General features: G+C 33.6%; 1 protein-coding gene across 1 annotated transcript in view; it reads right to left on the bottom strand.

Annotated features, from left to right (window-relative positions):
* Positions 1 to 7,281, bottom strand: part of LOC120349558 (vacuolar protein sorting-associated protein 13D-like) — a 51,852-nt gene extending 44,571 nt beyond the window's left edge. Inside the window, exon 1 of the mRNA XM_039419920.1 lies at positions 6,227 to 7,281. Coding sequence (XP_039275854.1) covers positions 6,227 to 6,229 — 3 coding nt within the window. The 5' untranslated portion in view covers positions 6,230 to 7,281. The remainder of the gene's footprint in view (positions 1 to 6,226) is intronic.
* Positions 7,282 to 22,745: the final 15,464 nt, after the last annotated feature.

The raw sequence follows: 22,745 nt of genomic DNA, 5'->3' as shown, positions 1-22,745 counted from the left end.
TAAAACATACCGTATGAAAAGTCTCCACTTTGTGCTAAGGAGGGTGGTTCAAAAGTGGTTCAAACCATTTTTTAATTCAACACATATAATTCTAAAAGTATGCATCTAAAGGACATGACTACACTTTACAAAATTGAAGCTCACATGATCTACAATATTCATTTTACATCTTTTTCTAATTCACCCCTGTCACTAAAGCTGCTATAACAATTGAAGGCAAACGTGTTTTTTTCCAAAATGTCAAACCTTTAGGCTCAGGATATCTCGAAAACTAAACGGTGTGTGGGAAACGTTGTGAGATGAATATTGTAGGAAATCTGGTAAGCTTCAATTTTGTACAAAATAGTCATGTCCGTTAGACGTATAGTTTTTGAGATTATACGTGAGAAAACAAAAAAATGATACCTTTGAAGGTGTCAGGGTGTGGACAGGTGGTAGGGGTGGGGACTTTTGATGTGTGTTCACGTCCTTACTACGCTGAACAGAGCTGTGGGGTCAAAAATTGTCTTCCAAATTTTTCGCTTCATAACCCTTGTAACGTTTTGACTTTTGGAGGGATAAATAAAAATTCCTATTTGAAGAAATTTATAGGTCTAAGTGGAATAATAGGCTAATATCGCCAAAGATGATAATGTTAAAAGATTAGATAATATCAGGCATCATGGCTAAATTCACAATGGCCGAATAGAAATAAAAATAATTATTGCTACCTCTATAATATTATATAAAATATTGAAAATTTGAGGTTAGGCAGAAAATATCTATTGATCGGCGACCTAATGATCGACTGGGTCGCATAACGTAGAATCTAGCCAAATACCTTGGCAGGAACTTATTGTAACGAAATAGTATGCAACTTGAGGACCAAAAGATCCACGTGGCTAATTGTTGTAATATGAGAATCAATCTATAACCTTTAAAAAATTATTTTGCATGTAAAAAACGTATCAAAAAACCCAGACAAAAATGATGTATTAAGGAAGTAGGAGGTTCCTAGGTGCATGTATACTATAATAATTTGCATGCACCAATCAAATGGTAGCAATTGATAGCAGTAATTGTGAGCCGATTCAAATATATTTGTATAGATTTCTATAAATGTTAAGGATTTATGAATTATTATTGTACAGTTTATGTATTGTATATGGCCCAAAGGCAGACAAATTATCAAAGATGTAACATAAGTAATAATTTAATAGATTGGTACGAACTATTTGAGCCATGAATGGCGGAAGAACAGATTATTTAAATTTTATGTAAATTTGGAAATCGGAAATGAAAAATTGTGAATTAGAAAAGAGAACTTCCCCGTTGGCCTGCCAACCACCACCATGAGATGTCACCAAAAATTATAGAGCGCAATATCTTACTGTACCTTTTAATAACTTAAAGTTAAATTGAATTACTAAATTTTCTCCTAAGACTTTGTGATGCTATTGTGAAGCAAAAGTCATTTAAATATTTCTAATCCCTTGGAAGAGACGACTTCGGCCACAAATAATCCAGGACCAACAGGAGTTTGGATCGCCATCAGCAGTTCATAGAAAATCCAGCACGTGAGTGATTAATATTTGAAATAGTGATAGGGCGCCCTCAGTGCTTCGAAATGAAATAAGAAATCAAAGCTAGCTCGTCGAAAGGGTTTAATGAATTAAGAAATTGGTAAAAATACTTGCGCAAGTTTAAAGATTGTATAAGAGGTATTTTATTGGATAGTAACGAGTCAATTCTTATATCAAAAGATACACCAATCAAAAGAATACTAAGTTCTAGGCTGATAATACAAATGCTCATATGATCATTAATTTTTATAATATAATTTGCGACAGTATAATGTAGCTCTGATTCATTAGATAAATTGATCTGTCTATTTCCGTCAGGTGCCAAATCTTGCACCCTGAGATTAAATATATTTATTATAAAGAAATTTATTAGAAACTATAGAAATTAATATATATTAAATATTATTTTGATTATTGATTTATCAATCTACCATGCTCTGATTTGAGAAGTTTATATTTTGAAATAGAATTATCCAAATCGACAAGCATCAGCAAGTGATCATGAAGTGAAAGCACATGGTAGCGTTTTGTTTTGACTTATTTTTATTTGAGATATTTGTTAATATATGTATCAAATTTTTTATGGTGTACTATTCATTTATTCATTTATTTATAATACTATAGGATAAAAAAAAATAGGAAAAAATATATATATATTTTTTTTTTATAAATTATCAGTATTATTGTGAAAGCTCATGTCTGGGCCTATGAAGATTTTAGTGAGATTATATCCTAGTAAAACCACGACCAGATTCTATAATTATTAAAATAACTCTCATGCTCTACCGATTGACGCCAAGCAAGAGGCTAAGCGTACTCCACCAAAAGTAACGTGACACCCTTTGTTGACTGGACTACTGGGGAGAAATTCAGATGCTGTTATGATATTTCAGTTAAACTTTGATTTATATAGTAAATACATCAATCTTGATTACTACAGTGACATACACTACAAACTTCAAGCATACCTACTTTTCAATAATGACATCAATGTTGTCTATTCTATAAATTATGCTCACAGTTGAAAATGAATCCTACTTTAATTGTATTCAAGATTGCTGCCATTTCCAAATTTATACCGCTAACAATAAATAATATTATATGCTACGTGTAAAGCCGTCTCCACACTGAACAAATGTTCGACAAGCATGTTTGTTGGAAAAGTTTGGGCAAATTCTATTATGTTTGACAAACAATGTTTGCCCGTGGCCAGTGTGGACGTGTCACCAGACAAAATATTTGTAAGTGGGAAGAACAGGTTTTATGTTTCACAGCTGTCAACTCTGAAAATGTTTGGAAAAACTGTATTTTTTTGTTTGACAAACAATCATTGTCCAAATTTTTAAAATGTTTGTTCCTGAGCTCCTCAACAAACATGTTCGCTGAATATGTATGTCGAACATTTGTTCAGTGTGGACACGGCTCAACGTGTCACATAGTTTCTGAGTAATGGAACATATACATTTCAAACTCCATTCATCGAAAAGAAAGTAAGATATTTGTCAAACGATTGACTTATTAATGTATTAACAGACTCAAATACGGATGAGAAACTTCATCACATCAATGAAATCTCGAACGATGAGATTAATGATGCCAGGCAGTGTTTGAGAGACCCTTTTGTTCGTGATCGGTTGTTCTTCAGCTGGTTGGCTGAGGGGTTCTGCTTGAGAAATGGATTTTGTCACGCTTCAGTTACTATTGCTCTTAAATGTACGTACGTGATTTCCTTTGAAAATCAACCATCACTCAACAAAATGCTGTATCAGAGCATATTTTAATGCATGCTCAAAAGCATTCAATGTTTTATCAATCTTTATCATTAATGAATGATAAGAAGTGAGGAGAGACTGCGGTTTTAGAATAACCTTCTTCAGAACTTATCTCTTCCAACCTTTCTAAAAGAAAAATCATTCAATATTCGTTAGAAAACAGCATGTCAATACCTGACATAATAACAGTCAGCTAGCATTCAGCAATTTTCATTGTAAGTTGATCACAATGCAGTTATTAAGGTATAGCATGTTCAGCCATAGGCTTCGTATCATTGTCCTATTCAAGATAGAATAAGCTTTCTCACATCTATTTCTCTACATAATAGAACATAGGTATACTATACTACGTTATACATCATATTACGCACTGTTATAAGAGATTTATTATTTCTCCATGATTTTATCTTAGTTATAATAGTTTGAATTTACAATCATGTAAATTATAATGAGTTATGTGAATGATATTCAACAATATCCGGTACTTTGAAAAATACTGTATTGTTATTATCAACAGTAATTTTATTTATCAATTTAATTCAATTTATTATCAACGAAAATTTAAGCTACCTTGTATCAGAGAAAAAATACAATATTCTAGAAGTGATAAACTATTATTTAATTATGTATAAAAATAATTTTTCAATAGACAATAAGTTAATTATCATACAGTAATTCCAATATTCCAGCAGTTTGCTAACAGAAATTTCTAATGAATCTTCCATATATTAATTCGTCTGTTTTGTAGCTGAATGAATGATAGACATTATTTGGTGCTGCAAATAGTAGTGCTTTGCCACACTTGGGGCTGCGATGAAAGGTGACGATGCAGAAACAATGGGCTTTGTAGGCTTCTCTAGGCTCTAGAGGTGGCTCCAGCTTATTTTCGGTGGCTTGTGAATAATTTACAAAGTAATCCTTTGCCGAGGTTGAATTTATATTCGCTCGCTTGTAACAGTTAGCACGTCGAACTTGCTGTTTCACGCTTCAACACAACTTATTAAAAATAATCGGATAATTTGGTGTAGTTTGCTGCTCGGTTTGACCTGTTGATTCCAACTCGAGTTGAGTGTAGGTTTGTTTAGCAGCCGGTGCAGTGGCTTGCTACTAGCGTTCTCTATTGTTTTCTTGTGGTAATTCAGAGACATAAATTCTCCCTCGCCATCCGTTTTTCTGTCGTCTGACATTCCTACAATGTAATTCTGGCTCTCGTCTCTCGTTTTATGCCTTTGGTCTCGAACCACGGGTCGATAGCTGCTGAATTCCACGTTTGCGGCCCGGCCACGGATTTACAAGGAGGCAGAAAACTTTATGCTATGTGATCCAGATTCCACGATAAACTCGTCTACTCGCATTCCTCTGCCTCCAACTCCTATAAAAATCTGCGTCACTCGTATATTCATGGAGAATGTACTCAGATCGTTCATACACAGACAAACTAAATATAGTGAGATCTACTTAAAACAGTTAGCATGTTTTGAATGAGAAGCATAAATATTAATAAGTAATGCTACCAGTTAAAGTGGGAAATACGTTTAATTTAAAATATTTCTAAGATAAATAATCAACATAGATGTAATATGAATAAAAATAAAAATCTTAGTGTCCTTTTTTTAAATTATTTAATCACAACATGTTTCAACATTGATGCCATATTCAAGTGATATGAAGTGAATAAATTTTTTTTACTTTTTGTGTAGTTGAGAAGTTGATATTGTGGTAATTATTCATATTGAATGAAAAAGACTAAGAAATTGTCAAAAAACCACTGATTCATTTCAATGATAATTAGAAAGACCGGTTTCGGTTATTACACCATTGTCAATCTCTGATAAACTCATCAGAGATTGATCAATCTCTAATAAAACTCATCAGAGATTGACAATGGTGTAATAACCGAAACCGGTCTTTCTAATTATTATCAATGAATCAGTGTTTTTTGACAATTTCTTAGTCTTCTTCATTCAATTCAAATAAATTAATTCTGCTGCAAGATTCTTATTATAAGAATAATTAAATAAAAATTTATTATACTGTATTATAAGAATAAGAGTTATTATAATAAAAATCTTCCAGCAGTATTTATTTATCTACTTCATATCACTTGAAAATGGCATCAATGTTGAAACATGTTGTGATTAAATTATTCAAAAAAAAGGTACTAAGATTTTTATTTTTATTCATATTACAAGTAGCCCTATACAGAAAAGAGACAATGTAATGTAATAGGTGGTATCTATAACCAATAACTCTAAACCTGACATCATTGTAACGGGTGAAGATATTAATGACACTACCTCACGACACATGACAACATGGTATTTTTTATACTACCCCACACTTGATATCATTCGTAACGATGGGTGGCCAGGGGTACTTTGTTAGTCCCAGATTTAGTGACAAAGGAAGAATAAAATAACTGCTCTCAAAATCTCTTCTTAACTATAACCCTGTTTAAACTATTTGAATACACGGTTGGGAGCTTTGGATGGATTTGTTCATGAAAATGCCAAGATCCTACCTACTGTTCAACAACGCCTGTTTTAGCCACTAAGTAACTTATCACGAGCCAGGAACGTGAAATAAAAGATTTTATAGAATTGCTACTGACATTAATTTATTAGTTGTATTCAAACATTAAATAATCTTTGAAATTCTGTTACATTCAATCATAATATTCACTGTAAACAATACGGTTATTTATCCAATTACTTCTTGTTTAAAAATTACAACATAAAAAAAATTCAAACAATATTTCTCAAATTTAGACTTCATGGCAATGATTCATGATTGGTATTTAGACTTGCTAACTCACTCTACAATAAATTTAGGGCCTCGGTCAATTTAAGTGGTCAATCTATTTGAGCTTAATTAAATAATTTTGGCACTCACCATGCAATCGGAAATTTGACAAATAAATCGGCACTCACAATCACTAAATTCTACATTTTAAGTACGGTACTATTTTTCAAACTACATGCTTTCAAATTATACAAAATAAAAATAATAATATTTTCCTTCTAAATAGGCCGAAGCCTAGTTTGGAGGCCGAGACAAGCTGTATGACTACATCTTCTCGCGGTGACGACTCGATTAGAACTGCTGCTCTTCCACTAAAATTTCCCAATTTTCAAGAAAACACGTGGAGCGCCCGGCCTAAAATCTGGTTGGAACGTCGTGGGGTCGCACGGTTCAAATACATTCCTAAATACGTTCGCATTAATTTCATTACGAAATCCAAGCTAGTAGTATTGAAATGCTAGAAGACTGCAATAATTTGGATGGATAAGAAGCAAGTTAGCAAATCTTCTATGGCAACACAAAATTTAGGTGCTTACTTTGTGCATGAAAAAAATTTTCAAAAATCGAAAACAAGGTTCACTAGAGTTCATATTGGAAAAATTTATTTCAATTTTGATCAGTTCAACAACCTGAAAGAAAGGTACAAAAAACTACAATAATTCAAACCTCTCAATATTCACAATATTACATTACCCCCTCCCCTAAAAATGACGAATTCACTGAAAGATTAATCTTCATTCACACCGAATTATTCTCTTTCACACTAAAAACTGGACACTTGACACTCTTATCTGTGGTTGACATCATAATCCGCGCCTGAACCTGGATCCTGGAACAGCTCCTGGATGTTGATATGGTGGTGTTCGGGGGGGATGCAACGGATGGTAGTGCCCAGGCATTTCATCATCAGCTGGAACGGCAGCCAGATCTGTCAGTTGTAGGTCAGTCAGCTGATGACGGGAATCGCTTGCTACAGCGCAACCAATGAAGATCTCCGCCACCAATGACTCAGGAACAGTGGACTCCAGTACAACAGCGCAAATGACCTCATCTCTCACAACGATCACAATAATTCCTTTCTCAACACTGAATTTAATTGGGATGTGCCTGTCCCAGAAAGAAATACTAACACTAGCTCAAAATAGAAATGACGGGGCCCTTGAAAAACATTAATTAATCTCAAATTATTCACTTCACACAAAACTTTGAATAAATTCCCAATTCATTATCGAATGCAATTTCAATTCGTTATCTTGTTTCAATCCGTATCAGAATAAATAGCAATTATTCTATCTCTGTAGATCAAAAAAATGCCTGCCAGCTTGCATTTTCAAAGTAGCATATTTCATTTTCATATTCATTTGATTGACTACTACGCTTTCAACTAATTCTCTGTTAGTCTATACAACTGTTTATTCCATATTCCTCTCCACTTTCTTCTTATTCTTCTTTTGTTTCATCTCTACTTTCGTTTCTCTCTAGTCTAGACAAATTATTATAATAATCACTATTTACTGTTTTACTCTAATTTTCATTGTTCTCATCGCACAATCCAAGGAGTATTTTCCTCTCTTTCTAACCGTTACCTTCTCTCTCATTCTCACTCACACTTGTTGATCTTTTATATCTCTAATACACAATATAATGATTCTCTCTCCTATCAAATCAACTATCTCTCTCACTCTTTATCGGGTCAGTTAACTATTCCCAGCCTTGGCCTCTAGAATAATAATAACTCATCCGTAGAATAAAATTGAATTATTCTACACTTCTAAAAGTGGATACACGATCATAACACCAGTTCACCTCATCACTGTGCAATCACTCTCTCATTGAATTTCCCGAATTCAATCTGACCTCGGAATTCCCGATTCCAAGTCTCGCTCTCAGTCCCACTGAGCAATAGAAAAAATCATCTAACTGCATTTTACCCTATTTACCGATTTCTGCCAAGAATAAACCTGAATGCTCAAAATACAACCTACTTGATCCAGTCATAGAGTGGGTATCCAGTTCAAACTGGCGGGAATAAAACCATTCTTTCATCATTGCTCTTCCATATATCAATTCTCAATCTCTCGTAAAATAACAGGTTTTACTCTAAATACAATTATATCTGAAATCAGCTCCATACCTCCTTCGACTCTCTCTCACAAAACATCATTTAAAAAAAAATTCCACACATCATTTTCAATAATAAAATATGATTAATCAAATTAAAAAAATATATATTACAAAGTTCCCAATCAAACGAATGTGGTATTATCTTCATCTATTGAACAATGCGTTCTACATTTTCTATCAGTCTGGTGCAATGTTGCCAGCTTTTGCAGTCACCGGAGAACTCATATTACAAATTCCTATTCCATTGTTCTAGATCTTGAATCGAATTTCACTCAGCAAGATTCTCAAGAACGGAATAATGATTTCCATCTTCATGAGAAGTCCAACTACAGAATAATTTTAATTTAATTCTCCGATACCAAAACTCTTTTCTTAACATAAACTAAAACTCTTAATCTAAAAAATATTTTAGGTTCCACATTTATCACACGGTCATGTTATTACAATGAAATTTTATATTTTATGTTCCTGCTCGTGTTGCTGAGAAATTCTTCATTTTGAAACAGGCTGTTTTCTCAATACTTTTTATCAATCCTCATAACTACTGATTTCTATGGCATTTGGTTGTGTGCCGAGCACTCTTTTTAATTCAGGCCTTTTCCCAAGTTATAATAGTAAATTTAATACGCAATAGACTAGAGCCATTATTGTAAGTGAGTTAGCGAAAGAAATTATTTTCTCTCTCTATTATGAACGACCATGACTTCGAGTTTCCCATGATAGATATTTAAAAATTGTGGCTCCAAGTCATCGAGGAATGTAGATTATGGAATTATCTCTAAAACTTAGCCTTCCTGTCACGACATAGAGTGCGATAAGTTGGAAAACAGCAAGCAATGAAATTATAACAAACTACCGATTTTGCAGTTACTATTCGTCCAAAGGCTCTAGAAGCCACGCGACGATTGGTCAAATTGATTCCCTTCGCTCAATAGGAGACCTGTTTCTAAATACAGTAGTGGGGATTCCCCAGCCGCGAGACCAGATTACGTTTCGGAGGACACTTTGCTAGGAGCACTATGAGAGTAAAGATGTAGTCATTATGTTTCGCCCTTTTTGGGCAAGTTTATAAGTTTATATAATTAGTTAATGTGGGAGCTAGTTTTATTTTTATTAAAGTTCAAATTTTCTAGTAGTGCCATGTCCTGAAAAGTTTAATTGTGTTTCTTCATCATGTACGAATAATTGTTCCTTCAAATAACTGCTAAGCGGTTCATGTCTGTCCCCAAACCAACTTCATGTACCACCCCTTTGGTTCCGCAACTTTATGTAACACCACTTCAAGACACCCGTTCAGATGACAGGTCTAGGGACGTGAGAGGACTTCGCCGTCAAGCCAAATTCAACCGGTAAAAGTTCACCGCCAAAAACAAGGAACTGTAACCCCGACGATAAAGCAACCTACAGACCAACGAAAGTGCAGTGTAGTGGAACAAAGATCCATTCGAGAATGTCAATCAAAAGTGGGGATTCAAAATTATTATGAAATGGGTTATATGGGTTACTATCGACGAAATTTGGGTTCAACGGGCTTTTCTTTCTTGAGTAATTCCATGTTGAAATCAATTGGTTATTTTATGACTGATATTGTTTGGTTTTGTGACGTATTGCTATCTAAACGGGGATAGTAATGCGCCCCCGAATCAGATGAAGAATGTCAACAGAGTAACATGATATTGTTGTTTCTGTTGTTCGATTTCAGTTGCCAATGTTTATTGAAGCTGTTTGTATTCTTTAATTATTTCAAAGTGTAGTGTTAGTTTATAGTAGAAACCTAGTAAATCAGGCATGGCAAGATTAATTGAAGTTTTCTTGACTCTAGCCCATTCACCTGCATGAATTAGGTATAGACTCAGGTATTTTCTAGATGTGTCGGCCTATTTCTAAATTCTAAATTTTATTCAAAATTATCTTTTTTTATCATCTTTCAAAAGGTCAGGCACACAACTGCGCCACTCTGCTGAATGTTCAGCGAAAGGCACACAACTGCGCCGACTCTGCTACAGAGCATTTTATATCTCTGAAATTCAAATTTAAAAAAACAAAATCAAATTTTCTAACTCATTCTAATTAGTTAAGATTAATTTTCTGAGTCGATACTTAATAATTCATTCTGTGAACGTGTTAACTGTCAATATTTTTGGGTTTGGAGTTGATTGAATAATTTATAGTTGCTACTCCAATTTTTCTGAAGTTTAAATAATTGTAGATGAAACAGGAAAGTCATTCAGTTATGTTAAACCATTAAAATGATAATCTTATGAAGTGCTTGAAGATAAAGTCAGGTATCATTGAAGCTTAAGTTGAAAGTATTCTAAAACTTTATATTGAAATTGATTATTGACAAATTAAAGGTTTAATGGTAGAATAAAAATTAGTAGAAGAAACTAGCATAGGTGAAAAACAACTGATTCTAAGTGCTGAATAAATTTTTGTATTCTGTAATTCCGTGAATGATGATAGAAATTATTGTAATGTCAACATACGTATTCTGGTCTCACGTCTGGTAGTTGAATATCATTATAGTAGTAGTGACAGTGAATATTGAAATTTTAAAAGTCAAATGAAATTAGGAAAATGCGAAAATTATTATGGGAGAATGTTTGGGGAAAATAGGGAAATTTTTTGAAAAGCTTAGGTAAATCAAAGGTAATCAGGGAATAAATAGGAAACTCTTTTTGTTAGTTATTGTTGATATGTAGTTTTGAAAAGTTGATGAGTAGTTTTGGCCTTGAGATGTTTAAACTAAATAATTGGGTGTTGTGGATTAAAGTTGAAACGATAATCAAATCCTTGGGAATTTGTATGAAAATAAGTTGATTCAGATAAAGTTGTTAAGTCCCTTTATCAGTAATGTTTATTCTCGAAAAGGTGTATCAGTTTTATTATTGGAAATATTTTTTTTAGGTGTGATTTTTGCGGTAGGCATGCGTAGTGATAGGGTAAAGATCTGTTGTGTTGGTGACGTTTCCTGTAGGCTGTTGGGAATTTTTTTGTTTAGTTGAGACTCAAGATTTAGAGGAGGACACGGAGATGTCCTGCCTATGTGTGTTATTGTTGGATTTAGGTAATTGGCGCGAGTGTAGGTCCGTGTCCAGAGAGAACGGAGCACTGCCCGAAAGTTGTCCATGTAACAAATCAAGGAATTTAGCTGTGACTAACCTTGCAAATTTGTACGGTGGAATTGTATAATTTTAGCGAAGATGGTGTGAGCTAAGATTCTTTTTTTGTATCTAGTGAGCGGTCTGGTTCATTCGAGATCTATGGGGGTCGTCAGTGGAATAACGTAAACCGAAATCTAGAATATTTAGTGGAAGCTCAGTCAAAAGGTTCGTTAATGTTTGGTGGGAAAGTCAGCCGCAAAAAACACAAGTAATAATTGGTAAAAAAAGGGGTATTATTGAGTTTAAAGTTGCTTAGAAATTTGGTATGGTAACAAAAATTGAAAGTTTTAGACAATGAATATTTAAAGTGATTAGTTAAGGTATACAAATAAAATAACAGAGAAACTTTTTAGAGTACCCAGGTAATGTTAAAATGGTTATCAGTGAAAGTAGAAATAAATATTGGAACAGTACTGAATGGGTTAGATAAGAATAAAATTAACAGTGAAATTCTTCTATTTGAATTTGAAATGAAAAGGGAATATCTTTTGAGTTAAGCATGAGTTTAAATTATTCTGTAGTTGAGAGTTGAAAGGTTGATTAAAAATTTAAATGAGGATATAAGGTAGAAATATGTAGGAAAATTTGTGTCAAAAAGGAAATAGAATTTTTGTTGGGAAAATTAAATTGAGGTAATTAACAGTAGTAGGACCCTTTAGAGATAAGTAGTCAAAAAGAATTAATAAATAAAAAAAAAATAGGAAAATCTTCAATGAAATGATAAATTTTTTAATGATGAATAGTAAAATTGCAATCAAGTTTTCCATGTGAATAAGTTGAGATATTTTGAGATCTAGTAGAGTAATTGAAACTAGTTGGATATGAAGTTTATAGTTGAGGAATAATTATGTGAGGCTCCAGTAAGGTTGGAAATGTCAGTGCACTTGTAAATCAGTAATAGTGTAATAGTAGTCTATCAATGTGTTGGTAAATTCAATAATGTTGATAATCAGAAGGCAAGCAGTAGCAGTCCATCAATGCTAAGTTAGAGCTGAACTCTCATATTATTAAATCATGTGATGAAAAGTATGCTTCCAGTGTTTAAAGGTTAGGTTTACAGGTCTCCTATTGGACGAAGGGAATCAATTTGACCAATCGTCGCGTGGCTTCTAGAGCCTTTGGACCAAATAGTAACTGCAAAATCGGTAGTTTGTTATAATTTTATTGCTTGCTGTTTTCCAACCTATCGCACTCTATGTCGCGACAGGAAGGCTAAGTTTTAGAGATAATTCCATAATCTACATTCCTCGACGACTCGGAGCCACAATTTTTAAATATCTATCATGGGAAACTCAAAGTCATGGTCGTTCATAATAGAGAGAGAAAATAATTTCTTTCGCTAACCCACTTACAATAATGGCTCTAGTCTATTGCATATTAAATTTACTATTATAACTTGGGAAAAGGCCTGAATTAAAAAGAGTGCTCGGCACACTCCCCCTCCTTACAGTGTGAAACACGCAGAAAGAAATTTTTTATCATCTTTTAAAAGGTCAGGCACAGTTGTTTGTCATTTTTGCGGACAAACCCTACACCTGACACCATTGTAATAGGGTGGTATCTATAACCAATAACTCTAAACCTGACACCATTGTAACAGGTGGAGATATAATTAACACTACCTCACCACACCTGACAACATTGTAATCGGGTGGAGGTATTTTTTATACTACCCCACACTGACATAATTGTAATGGATGGAGGTAACAGTTAGCCTCACATTTTGTAACAAGGAGAATATATAATAATTGCTTTTAAGATCTCAACTCAACAATAAATTAAACTGTTTGAATTATTTGAATTCACGGTTGGGAGCTTTGGATGGATTCACTCATGCAAATGCCAAGATCTTCACTTTCAACACCTGTTCTAGCAACTAAGTAACTTATCATGAGCCAGGAACGTGAAATAAAAGATTTTGTTCAAATGCTATGGACATTGATTTATTAGATGCATTCGAAAAATTCAATATTTATGAATATTCAGATGAGAATTTGATATTTAGACAAGAATTTGCCAACTCACTCTACTATAAATTCAGGGCCTCGGTCAATTTGTCTGGTCAATCTATTTGAGCTTAATGAAATAATTTTGGCACTCACCATGGAATTGAAAGTTTATCAAATAGATTGGCTCTCACAATAACTCATGTTTACATTTCAACTACTATTTTCCAGACTACATATTTCTAATTAATACAAAAAATAAGGAGTTTTTTAATCTAATTATAGGCCGAACCCTAAATTAGAGACCAAGACTTGTTCTGCGACTTCATCTTCTCGCAGTGACGACTTGATTAGAACTGCCACTCTTCCACTAAAATTTTCCAATTTGCAAGAAAAAAAGTGGAGCACCCGGCCTAATTTCAGGTTGAAACGTTGTGGGGCCGCACGGTTCAAATACATTTCTAAATATGTTTGCATTAATTTCATTGCGAAATCCAAGCCAGTACTATGGAAATGCTAGAAGAATGCAGAAATTTGGATGGATGAGATGCAAGTTAGCAAATCTTTCATGGCAACACAAAATGTAGGTGCTTACTTTGTGCATGAATAAATTCTTCAAAAATCCATTTTGTTGTGAACAAGGTTCACTAGAGTTCATATTGGAATTTTTTTCAATTTTGAAAGAGAGGCACAAAAAAACAACATTTCAAACCTCTAAATATTCACCATATAAAATCAAATCAAATTGTTTATTGCACAAAAAAAAATATAGAGTACAACAAAAAAAAAAACAACTTTGTGCTACACGTTGTAAGAGATTTTTTGAATAATTAACACTACCTCACCACACCTGACAACATTGTAATCGGGTGGAGGTATTTTTTATACTACCCCACACTGACATAATTGTAATGGATGGAGGTAACAGTTAGCCTCACATTTTGTAACAAGGAGAATATATAATAATTGCTTTTAAGATCTCAACTCAACAATAAATTAAACTGTTTGAATTATTTGAATTCACGGTTGGGAGCTTTGGATGGATTCACTCATGCAAATGCCAAGATCTTCACTTTCAACACCTGTTCTAGCAACTAAGTAACTTATCATGAGCCAGGAACGTGAAATAAAAGATTTTGTTCAAATGCTATGGACATTGATTTATTAGATGCATTCGAAAAATTCAATATTTATGAATATTCAGATGAGAATTTGATATTTAGACAAGAATTTGCCAACTCACTCTACTATAAATTCAGGGCCTCGGTCAATTTGTCTGGTCAATCTATTTGAGCTTAATGAAATAATTTTGGCACTCACCATGGAATTGAAAGTTTATCAAATAGATTGGCTCTCACAATAACTCATGTTTACATTTCAACTACTATTTTCCAGACTACATATTTCTAATTAATACAAAAAATAAGGAGTTTTTTAATCTAATTATAGGCCGAACCCTAAATTAGAGACCAAGACTTGTTCTGCGACTTCATCTTCTCGCAGTGACGACTTGATTAGAACTGCCACTCTTCCACTAAAATTTTCCAATTTGCAAGAAAAAAAGTGGAGCACCCGGCCTAATTTCAGGTTGAAACGTTGTGGGGTCGCACGGTTCAAATACATTTCTAAATACGTTTGCATTAATTTCATTGCGAAATCCAAGCCAGTACTATGGAAATGCTAGAAGACTGCAGAAATTTGGATGGATGAGATGCAAGTTAGCAAATCTTCCATGGCAACACAAAATGTAGGTGCTTACTTTGTGCATGAATAAATTCTTCAAAAATCCATAACAAGGTTCACTAGAGTTCATATTGGAATTTTTTTCAATTTTGAAAGAGAGGCACAAAAAAACAACATTTCAAACCTCTAAATATTCACCATATAAAATCAAATCAAATTGTTTATTGCACAAAAAAAATATAGAGTACAACAAAAAAAAAAACAACTTTGTGCTACACGTTGTAAGAGATTTTTTGAATAGTTATCAAAATCACTAAATGGAAAGAATTTATAGATCTCAAGCAAACAGCTGTATTGCATTTGCTAGATATGATGTCAACAACCTCGAGATTAGATGATAACAGGTATCCAGGCTACAGTTTTGAACAGCCAAATGAGATGTTTTACAGTACCCAGTTTATGTAACAGATGGAAAATGAATAATTTAAAATATAATATTTGCTCTTCATATGTTTAAATGTTCAAATGTTTGAATGTTAAATGTTAAATGTTTAAATGTTTAAATGTTCAAATGTTTGGATGTTCAAATGTTTAAATGTTTGAATGTTCAAATGTTTAAATGTTTAAATGTTTAATGTTTAAATGTTAAATGTTTAAATGTTAAATGTTAATGTTTAAATGTTTAAATGTTTAAATGTTTAAATGTTTAAATGTTTAAATGTTTAATGTTTAAATGTTTAAATGTTTAAATGTTTAAATGTTTAAATGTTTAAATGTTTAAATGTTTAAATGTTTAAATGTTTAATGTTTAAATGTTAAATGTTAAATGTTAAATGTTTAATGTTTAATGTTTAAATGTTCAAATGTTTTAAATGTCTAAATGTTTAAATGTTGAAATGTTCAAATGTTTTAAATGTTTAATGTTCAAATGTTAAATGTTTGAATGTTTAATGTTAAATGTTAAATGTTTAAATGTTTAAATGTTTAAATGTTTAAATGTTTAAATGTTTAATGTTTAAATGTTTAATGTTTAAATGTTTAAATGTTTAAATGTTTAAATGTTTAAATGTTTAATGTTTAAATGTTTAAATGTTTAAATGTTTAAATGTTTAAATGTTTAAATGTGTAAATGTTTAAATGTTTAAATGTTTAATGTTTAAATGTTTAAATGTTTAAATGTTTAAATGTTTAAATGTTAAATGTTTAAATGTTCAAATGTTTTAATGTTTAAAGTTTAAATGTTTAAATGTTTAAATGTTTAAATGTTTAAATGTTTAAATGTTCAAATGTTTTAATGTTTAAATGTTTAAATGTTGAATGTTTAAATGTTTAAATGTTGAATGTTTAAATGTTAAATGTTTAAATGTTGAATGTTAAATGTTTGAATGTTGAAATGTTTTAAATGTTAAAAATTGTTTAAAATGTTTAAATGTTTAAATGTTAAAATGTTTAAATGTTTAAATGTTTAATGTTAAATGTTTAAATGTTTAAATGTTTAAATGTTTAATGTTTAAATGTTTAAATGTTTAAATGTTTAAATGTTTAAATGTTTAAATGTTTAAATGTTTAATGTTTAAATTTTAAATGTTTAAATGTCTAAATGTTTAAATGTTTAAATGTTTAAATGTTAAATGTTTAAATGTTTAATGTTTAAATGTTGAAATGTTTTAAATGTGTAAATGTTTAAATGTTTAAATGTTTAAATGTTTAAATGTTTAAATGTTTAAATGTTTAAATGTTTGAATGTTTAAATGTTAAATGTTTAAATGTTCAAATGTTTTAATGTTTAAATGTTTAAATGTTTGAATGTTTAAATGTTTAAATGTTTGAATGTTTAAATGTTTAAAGTAGACTGATAATGCCGGAACCAAGAAGCTTTTTTACAACTTTCCCCCCCTCCTCCATCCCCCCACACTCATCCCACATCCCCCCACCTCCTCTGCTCCTGCCGCACCTCTCCTGCCCCCTCCCCCGCTCCTTAGAAGGAGAAGAACCTCACCCTCTCTCTCTCTCTCTAGAAGAAGGAAAGGTGGAAGAAGAAGGAGAAGAAGAAGAGGAAGAAGAAGGAGAAGAAGATGGAGAAGAAGAAGATGATAACGATGATACTCTCTCTCTCTCTCTCTCTCTCTCTCCTCTCTCTCTCTCTCTCTCTCTCTCACTTTCTCCAGTCATGCTCCATTTAATATAAGATGGAGAAGAAGAAGATGATAACAATGATTCTCTCTCTCTATCTCCTCTCTCTCTCTCTCTCTCTCTCTCACTTTCTCTAGTCATGCTCCATTTAATATAGTCATGCCTAATTACATTCAGTCAAGCTCAATTACATTTAGTCACGGTGTATTTGATGATGATTTATAGCAGAGAGAGAGATATGTGTGAGAGAGAGAGAGGCAATCTACTGACAGATTTAAGTGAAACAAACTTCTGCCAGATTTAATGAAAGGTGAAAAGTTCATCTGGTGAATTACATGAACTTCGTGTTTTGTTGGATAGCGGTTCTCAATCGCATTTTATTACATCCAGTGCTTGTAAAAAATTGAATCATCCAATTAGTAAATTGAATACTGTTGTTCACGGTTTTGGAGGAGAGGAGATGGTTGTACGTGGACGTACTTGCTTCTCCTTCCAAACTAGAATTGACTCAGATATTTGTTTCTCCATCGAGTCTCTTGTGGTAGAGAGTATTGTTGAACGGTTGCCCTCTTGTGAAATAGATAGGTCTAAATTGTCTCATTTGAGTGGATCACGATTGGCCGATGAACAATTCTATTCACCAAATACAATTGATGTGATTATTGGTGCTGAATTGTTCCCTCATTTGCTGAAGTCTGATCGTGTGGTGGGAAAGGTGAATGAGATTACAGCTATAGACAGTCTTTTGGGTTATATCCTCATGGGAAGAGCTCCGGCTTTGTCGTCGTAGTGTGATATGAGCAGTCATGTTGTGTGCAATCTTTCATTGGATGAAATGGTTCAAAAATGTTGGGAATTGGAAGAGTGCCCTGCCTCAACACGGCCGCTAAAACCTCAAGAAGTCAATTGTGAGAATAACTACATTTCATCTGTTTGTCGTACTGAATCGGGGAGGTTTATCGTTTCATTGTCATGGTTGAAACCCCCTGATAATTTGGGTGACTCGTATAATTCTGCCAAACAACGTTTTTTGAATTTGGAAAGACGTTTGGAGTTGGACTCTACATCGGGTGTTGCCTATCACGAAATATTGAAAAACTATTTGAAACAGGGACACATGTCATTGATAACCGATCAGTCTGATAAGAGTGGTTATCACATCCCACATCATGCAATTGTTAAAGCAAGCAGCTCCACAATACCAATTCGTATTGTGTTTGATGCTAGTGCTAAGACCACCACATCGCTATCGTTAAATGAAATATTGCATGTTGGATCGAAATTGCAAACGGATATTTTTGTTGTGTTACTCAATTTTCGATTATTTCAAATGGCGTTGATAGCTGACATACGTCAGATGTATCGTCAAATCGTGATGAAAGAATCATGTCGAAGATACCAGCGTATTCTGTGGAGATTTTCTATTGAGAATCCGTCAGATTGTTTGTCACGTGGTTTAACACCAGCCAAGCTTGTGAGTCATAAATTGGGTGGAATGGTCCCACTTGGTTGGAAAAAGAGGAAAATAGTTGGCCAGTGAAAGTGGACTTCTTCTTCTTCTTCTTCTTCTTCTTCTTCTTCTTCTTCTTCTTCTTCTTCTTCTTCTTCTTCTTCTTCTTCTTCTTCTTCTTCTTCTTCTTCTTCTTCTTCTTCTTCTTCTTCTTCTTCTTCTCTCCTTGATTAATTCAAGATCACAATACGATGTTCTATTTCTTATTCTATAGTTCAGTTTCATAAGTTCTTCTCAATTTGTGCACATTCCTTCTTTCTCTTCTTTTCTTCCCCATTGTTATCATTATTTTCCCTGTGATTTTTTCACTAGCTATCCAGCATGTTCAAATGTTTATTTCTCTTTCTATATCTATTTATCTTCCTACCTTTTCTCTTTCTATCTGATTACCTTCTACTAGTATCCATATATTATATTATAATATCCATATATTTATCCATATAATATTCGATTCTTTCCCACATTGAATCATACTATTCCTCTTCATTTTTATGGGGATATTATTCATTATCAGTTGTATTATGTATCTTTTCTCAATTGATAACTTTCTTCAAAGATTTTTCGTTTTTCTGCTGGCTTTTTCTTCTCTTTTTCAGTTTTTACTGGATCCCATTTCGCTCTATCTCCACCATGAACACGATCTTCCACTACTGGATTCCATCTCTCTCTATCTCCACTTGGACTCGATTTTCCACCACTGGATTCCATCTCTCTCTGTCTCCACTTGGACTCGATCTTCCACTACTGGATTCCTTCTCGCTTACCTCCACTTGGACCCGATTCTTCCACTACTGGATACCTACTCGCTCTATCTCCACTTGGACCAGATCTCCCACTACCAGTTCTTCCTCAATCTTCGTCTTATTCACCATTAGGATTATTCATCACCGGAACTCCACACATCTACATCTTATTGTGTTTAGTGAATTTTGTTTTGAACTAGTGCTTTAAATAGTGAAGGGAGCCGAACTGTCAAGGCATGCTGAATGCACTCGAATCAAGAGACTTTTTCATTTAGGTTAAGTTTTATCAGTTTCATCCCCATTTTCCCCGTCATGTGTCGTTCTGAGGTCGGTTCACGATTGGTCTGCTGCTTCCATGATGCCTCTCACTGACACGTCAGCTCGCTCGCCCTCAAGTAGGTATGATTATTTCAATAATAGTAATAATGACGCAGGTATGTTTCTAGCAAATAAGCTCCACTCTTTCAAAAAACTTTTCAAGGCTGCTCACCTTAACGTACAATCCCTCAGTTGCCACATTGATGAACTCAGAGCAATCTTCCGTTTTCAGGACTTCAATATAATCGGAATTTCCGAATCATTTTTGAAGCCTAGTATTTCATCAAATTTTGTTGCATTGCCTGGATATAATCTTTTCCGGAATGATAGATTAAATAAAGCTTGTGGGGGTGTAGCAATTTATGTGAAAGAAGGTATCAAAACAAAAGTTTTAATCACATCTAAACAAGAGTATTGTTCCAGACCAGAGTTTATGCTACTTGAATTATCCTTATCTAGTACTGATAAATTACTCGTTGGTATCTGTTATCGCCCACCAAAAATAGGTCATTTCACAGATTTCGAAAGTGCCTTGCTTTCTCTTATGCCTTGTTATAACCGTATACTAGTTATGGGGGATATGAACACCGACTTGAACATGACAAATCGTAACTTTGACTACTTTCAACTGACTACAATTTTCCAATGCCTAAACATGACTATTTTACCTCTCGATCCAACTCATCATACTAATGAATCAGACACACTCATTGACCTTCTCATTGTTAGTGATCCCAATGAGGTTGTTCAAGCAGGCCAAATCTCAGTCCCAGCTATTTCTAGACATGATTTGATCTACTGTGTACTTTCCCATAAGATACCCAAGCCAGAACAGAAAATTATCACTTATAGAGACTTCAAAAACTTTGATGAAGCCGCCTTCCTGACTGATGTGGCTCAGACTCCATGGCATCAAATTGAAGCATTACCCTCAGTTGATGACATGGTCAAGACTTTCGAGAATTGGACTTTGACTTTGTATGACAAACATGCACCTTATGTGACAAGGAGGATTAATAGAAAACGACGAGTACCGTGGATGACTGAAGACATACTTAAGATGATGGGACGTAGAGACAAAGCACATAGAAAATTAAAAAGACATTTGACTTGGACAGTTTGATAGAGTATAGGAGCCTTAGAAATAGGGTTAAACAGGAATTACGGAACTCAAAGATTAGGTACTTGAATTCGTTTATGACAAACAATAGACAAGACTCTAAATCACTTTGGCAGGGAATAAAAGAATTCGGGCTTGGCAAAGAGAAATCGAATCCACAAATTGACTTACCATTGAATAATATAAATGACCATTTCGTTTCACACTCTAACCAACGCGACGAAGTTGTCATTGCTAATCACATTGATGATCTTGAAGAGCAGGTTACAAACTTAGATTTACCAATCACTGATCAATTTCATTTCCATCCAATCTCAGAAGAAGACACTTTCAGAGCAATTCAACGTATTCATAGTAATGCTATGGGTGTAGACAAAATTCCTATTAAATTTATCAAGAAGATGTTATTTGCTGTTTTACCAACCATTACATACATTTTCAACAAGTCACTTGAAGAAGGCATTTCCCTGAAAACTGGAAGTTTGCTCTGGTTCGCCCTCTAAATAAAGTTCCATCACCCAATAAAGTTGAGGATTTTAGACCAATCAGTATTTTACCTGCATTGTCCAAAGTGCTAGAAAGACTCATTCATGCTCAAGTTGTAAAATTTCTAGACAACAATAGTAAGCTTCATAACTTTCAATCAGGCTTTAGAAAATTCCATTCAACTGAGACAGCTCTGCTTCGTGTCACTGATGATATAAGGTTAGCTATGGACCAAAGAAAATGCACCATCCTCACCCTATTTGATTTTTCTAAAGCATTCGATACTGTTGATCATACAGTCCTTCTGAATAAGTTGGCTATTCTTGGTTTCAGTCACAACTCGTTAGTTTGGTTTAAATCCTATCTATTAGGTAGGAAACAATGTGTATCTGTCGGTGACAAAAAGTCAACTTGGAAAAACGTTATGCATGGAGTACCACAAGGTTCAATTTTAGGCCCTCTCCTCTTCACTTTGTATGCTAATGACCTTTCTTCCATTATCAAATTCTCCAGTTTCCATACTTATGCAGACGACCTTCAAATCTATTTAAGCTGTCCCATAACAAAAATTAATGAAACAGTTGGAATAATGAATCAGGATATCAATTCGATAGTGGAATGGACAAAGAAAAATGGCCTTAAGCTTAATCCCATCAAAACACAACCCATTATAATTGGATATTCTCGTCTTATAAACAATATTGACCTTGAATCGATTCACAAAATTAGTGTAGACGGTAATGACATTCCTTACTGTAGCTCAGTTAAAAATTTAGGCATTATTATGAATAATACTCTTGACTGGTCAGAACAAGTGAACAAAACTTGTAAAAAGGTATTCTCAGCCATGCATGCATTGAAGAAAATGCACGATATCCTCCCTAGAAACATTAAATTATTATTGGTTCAATCTCTCATCTTCCCACATTTAATGTATTGTAATTCTGTTCTTAACGATATGCAAGTCACTCTGAATGATAAACTACAGCGTTGCCAAAATTATTGTCTACGTTTCGTCTACTCTCTCCAACGCCATGATCATATCACCCCAGCCCACATTGCTAGTTCAACATTAAAGCTTCCCGATCAGAGGCTTTTTCGAATAGTCAAGCTTGTTAGAGATATCTTGAAATACGGTAATCCGAACTATTTTAAAGATGATTTCAAATTTGTCTCTGAAGGTAGGAGGATAGATGCTTCACATACTAGAACCGGAGAAAGTACTTTAAGGATACCCAATCATCGAACTACTATTTTCACAAAATCCTTCTTAGTCAGTGCCTGTCGTGCATGGAATGCACTTCCTGTTTCTATCAGGTCCATCGAGAGCCGAGCGAGCTTCATCCTAACTTTAAAAAAACATCTTTTGGAACAAATGACTG

Source organism: Nilaparvata lugens, chromosome 2 (assembly GCF_014356525.2).
Source record: "Nilaparvata lugens isolate BPH chromosome 2, ASM1435652v1, whole genome shotgun sequence".
Lineage (NCBI taxonomy): Eukaryota > Metazoa > Arthropoda > Insecta > Hemiptera > Delphacidae > Nilaparvata > Nilaparvata lugens.
This window is presented reverse-complemented; position numbering and strand designations above follow the sequence as displayed.